Genomic DNA, 3,818 nt, shown 5'->3' on the forward strand with positions numbered 1-3,818 from the left:
AAATTCTGATCTAATAGGATAACAGTGGAGACTAAGCATGCAAACATTTCTTAAGTTTCTCAGATTATCCTGATGCTTACCCAGGTCTAGGAATCACTGACAATGTAGAAAAATATAATACAGTTCTTTACCCTAGTACATCATTTGTTTCCTACCAGATTATTCAAAGTGGTATGTATGGGGAAATATACAAATCCACACGGGGAGAAAGGGACTGGGAGGTTATCTATTAAAATCAGAATAGTGATTATCTCTGGATTATGGGTTTATGGAAATATTTATTTTTCATTTGCTTTTTTATCTCTAAATTTTCTGGTTGAATGTATATTATTTTTATAATAAATGTTACTAAGGAAAATATTTACCACCAGTACAAGATTTTAAAGACCTCCATGCAATGTATGTTTTTAGTTTACCAAATGTGGGAAAAAACCCAAAACCATCTATCAGTGCATATGCTGCATAGCTTTTTTTTTTTTTTAAAGGAGAGACGACTTATAAAGCAATGTGGGAACAATATTTATTCATCTGTTTTTTAAAATGTGACAAATTCTTTTAGAACACCAATAAATGTACATCTTAGAGAATGTAAAACAAATTAAATCCTAATTAGCTTTTACGTGTTTTGCTTTAGCAAGACTGGAAATATAAGCCATTGGCTAATGTTCATAAAAGGACTAATCAGTCAGCAACCTTACACTTGGTGAGGAGAGGAAAATAAGTTCTGGTTCAGTATAGATTTTCCATCTCATATGTGTTCTGGGCTCTGTTCCAGGAACAATGCTCACTCCTTTTTGAAGATCCTCTTGGCTTCCACTCCTTCATATACATAAGTCTGAAACGTGTTAACAAACATAGAAGAATTTGCCATTAAGATTAAAGGCTAAATTAAGAAAAATATTAGTAGTATTATAGCTTTGAAATAAGTTTATAGTTTTTTTTCTTGTACCTGATAACAACACTTTATACAGATACAGGATACATCCATTTAAAAACACGTTTTGGTTTTTAGTCACATTTTTAGTTAAAATAGGCTCAATGTATTGACATATATACGTTTTCTTCAATAAATAGGCATCAGAAAATATCTGTATTTTAAAAATCAGTAAGATTAATGAGAAAAGTAATAGTCTATTTATTGATGATATAACTCAACAACCCCCAAAACAAAATCATTGCTGTGTGATTATTTTCGCCTTTGGAAAATAACTATAATAACCACTCACCTGGACCATTTCACCACCTACAATTTCTCGGACAGTATTTAGTTCATTTCCATTGTCCACCCGTTTGAATTTTCCAACAAGTTTATTTCCCTCTAGGCTCCAAGTCCCCTATATAAAATTTAAAAAAAATAATAAAATAGCATTTTTTAGGGTCTTACATGTGTCAGGCCCTGTTTTGAGGCCTACAGGTCTACTTCTTCAAACTTCACTATGACCCTATGAAGTAAATATTATCTCCATTTCACAGATGAGAAAACTGAAATACAGTAATTTACCTAAAGTCACAAAGCCAGGGTTGAACCTAGGTTATTGGGCTCTAGAGTATGTGCTGGTAACCGTCATGCTGTCCTCACTCAATTGTTTCCAAATGTCAGATTTTAAGGCAGATCATCAGGGCTTCTTTTTTCTAAACCTTTCACATTAAAAAGAGTGTTCTAAATTTAGTCATAGTTCGTATTAGTTTCATGGAGAAGCTAACAAGCTTGTGCTTGTTTTAATTTATGTAATTGTTGTAGTAATTAAAACATAACCACAATGGATAAAATATTTGACAGTGTAATTGTCATTGGAAACATGTTTAATTTAACCAGAAAAATTCTAAGGGCAAAAAAAGTTTTTCAGAACTCAGTTGAAAAATGTGACTCCATAAAATTTTATTTCAAATATTAAACATTGAATTCCCAATGACCTAGATTGTAGCATTAGGCCTTTCCATTTGGTCACAATTCATTCACTAATTTATTCATTTATTGTATTATTTCAGTTACATTAACTAAATGTCTATTATGTTTACGTTAGATAACTCTAAAAGCTTTTGTTGCTGTCAGATATGTAAAGTTGAAAACACTGAACTTTAGTTTTCTTTATGAAGAGGTGTATACTCAGTCATTCAAAGATATTTTTCTAATTCTTATTGTTTAATCCTTTACAGATGTGTATGAAAATCAAAATGTTATGTTTAAATAATCTGCTAACTAACTAACTTGTTTGATATATAATATGGATAAACTCCATTGGCTGCTTCAGTAAATGAAGGAGACCTACATTAATTAAACCATTCAATGACAGAAAGCAGAGATTATTTTAGTATTGTGTAGAAAAATCAAGAATACATTGCTTGTAAAAAATTTCTTACAGTGAGTTCAGTTCCATCTGCGAGGCTATAATTAAAAGTGACACCAAGCTCAAACACAACTTCAATGTTTCGAAAAGTGCTTGATTCTTTGACTGTGAATTTATTTCCTTCTTGTGTAATTATCAGTTTCAAATTGTCATGAGATGCAAGCTTCCTTTTCACCACATTAATACCTGCAAAGGGAAAGAGATTTAAGGAAATAAAGTTAAAAAATGCCACGGAAAATGCTTACTTTTCCAAGTTTTGTTTTAACTAGTTAATTAACCAATTAATATTTTGAGGGGGGAAGAAAACCTGATAGCATTGACTTTGCACAAGAGCATCCAGATTGCTTCTGTAGAAAAAGTTCAGGCTCAATCATATCAAGCTATTTTTCCAAAACTTAAGAAAAATTAAATGAAGCAAGAATTATTGAATCTTAGAACTGAGTAAGTTTTTAAAAATTATCAATATTTTTGTTTCAGTGTTAAGTGAACCAAATTCCAGGAGTGTCAAGTGAAGGATTTTAAAAGTATATTTATATATTTATAAGGATATACAACTTTAATTCTACATGTATGGTACTCTTTTTTTTTTTTATTAATGTCCTTTTGCTTTCCATAATGGCTTTAAAATTTTGAACTTCATAATTCTCTTTGTTTTTTGTGGCATTTCCGACTGTCTCAAAAATGAGAAAATTAGCAAACATTACAGTCATTTATTATGTCAGAGGAAAAGAGAATTAAGTCTCATTTATTCAGAGCTGTGACTTTTGATAGAACTCATTTTCATTGCTTCATTTTATGGACTTTGCTTTTCCATTCCCTAGAATTTAATGTTTTAAAGTCTGGAAGTTATCATTACACACTTGCCATATTTTACTTTCCAAACAAAAAAACTATCAATTTTCAATCAGCAGTTAACGTGAATGAAACGTATCTGGATGTTTTTTGTGTTTCAGAGGATAGCACCCAAGAATCTTTTCTTCCAGTGGTGAGACCGTGTATTCCTTCCAATGTAAGAAGTGGGAATATGGTTTTTGCTACTCTGAACCATCGACCATTCCTGAGCCGCATCGCCACAGCAGGTGTCATTCTCTAAGCCTTAAGGTTTAGAAGGAGTTAGAAAGATGTCTGTGAGAAACAAAAGTACAAACCATTAAAGTATTAAGCCCTTACCCATTTTTTCCATGAACTTTTCATAGTTCTCGTTTCGGTCTATCTTCCAAGTACCATCGAACGCCATGGTCTCCAGCTGATTGAGCCTCTAGGCAATCAGAGATTCAGGGCTGTCCTTAGGAGAGAATTTATGCTATTTCTTATCTTAGAACCAACTTCATACTGTGATGTGGAAGTTTAAAGTTCAAGAGGTCACTTAACTACATTAATGCCAAACCATCATAGTTTCCCTAGTTTCTATAAATTCCTTAGCTCCTCTCCTGAAATTCAGCTGTATTAAAGCATGATAAGCATACCTAC

At 32.0% G+C, this 3,818-nt stretch overlaps 1 protein-coding gene across 1 annotated transcript; it reads right to left on the reverse strand.

The window, feature by feature from the left end:
* Positions 1-503: 503 nt before the first annotated feature.
* FABP2 (fatty acid binding protein 2) lies at positions 504-3,614 on the reverse strand. The gene is made up of 4 exons (XM_027103613.1): positions 3,519-3,614; positions 2,362-2,534; positions 1,227-1,334; positions 504-835 (listed from the first exon to the last, which is right to left on the reverse strand). Exons 1-4 carry the CDS (start codon positions 3,583-3,585, stop codon positions 785-787), a joined length of 399 nt encoding a protein of 132 aa, XP_026959414.1. The 5' UTR covers positions 3,586-3,614; the 3' UTR covers positions 504-784.
* Between the last annotated feature and the right edge of the window lie 204 nt (positions 3,615-3,818).

Source organism: Aethalodelphis obliquidens, unplaced genomic scaffold (assembly GCF_003676395.1).
Source record: "Aethalodelphis obliquidens isolate GAN/ISIS:26980383/991018 unplaced genomic scaffold, ASM367639v1 scaffold6, whole genome shotgun sequence".
NCBI lineage: Eukaryota > Metazoa > Chordata > Mammalia > Artiodactyla > Delphinidae > Aethalodelphis > Aethalodelphis obliquidens.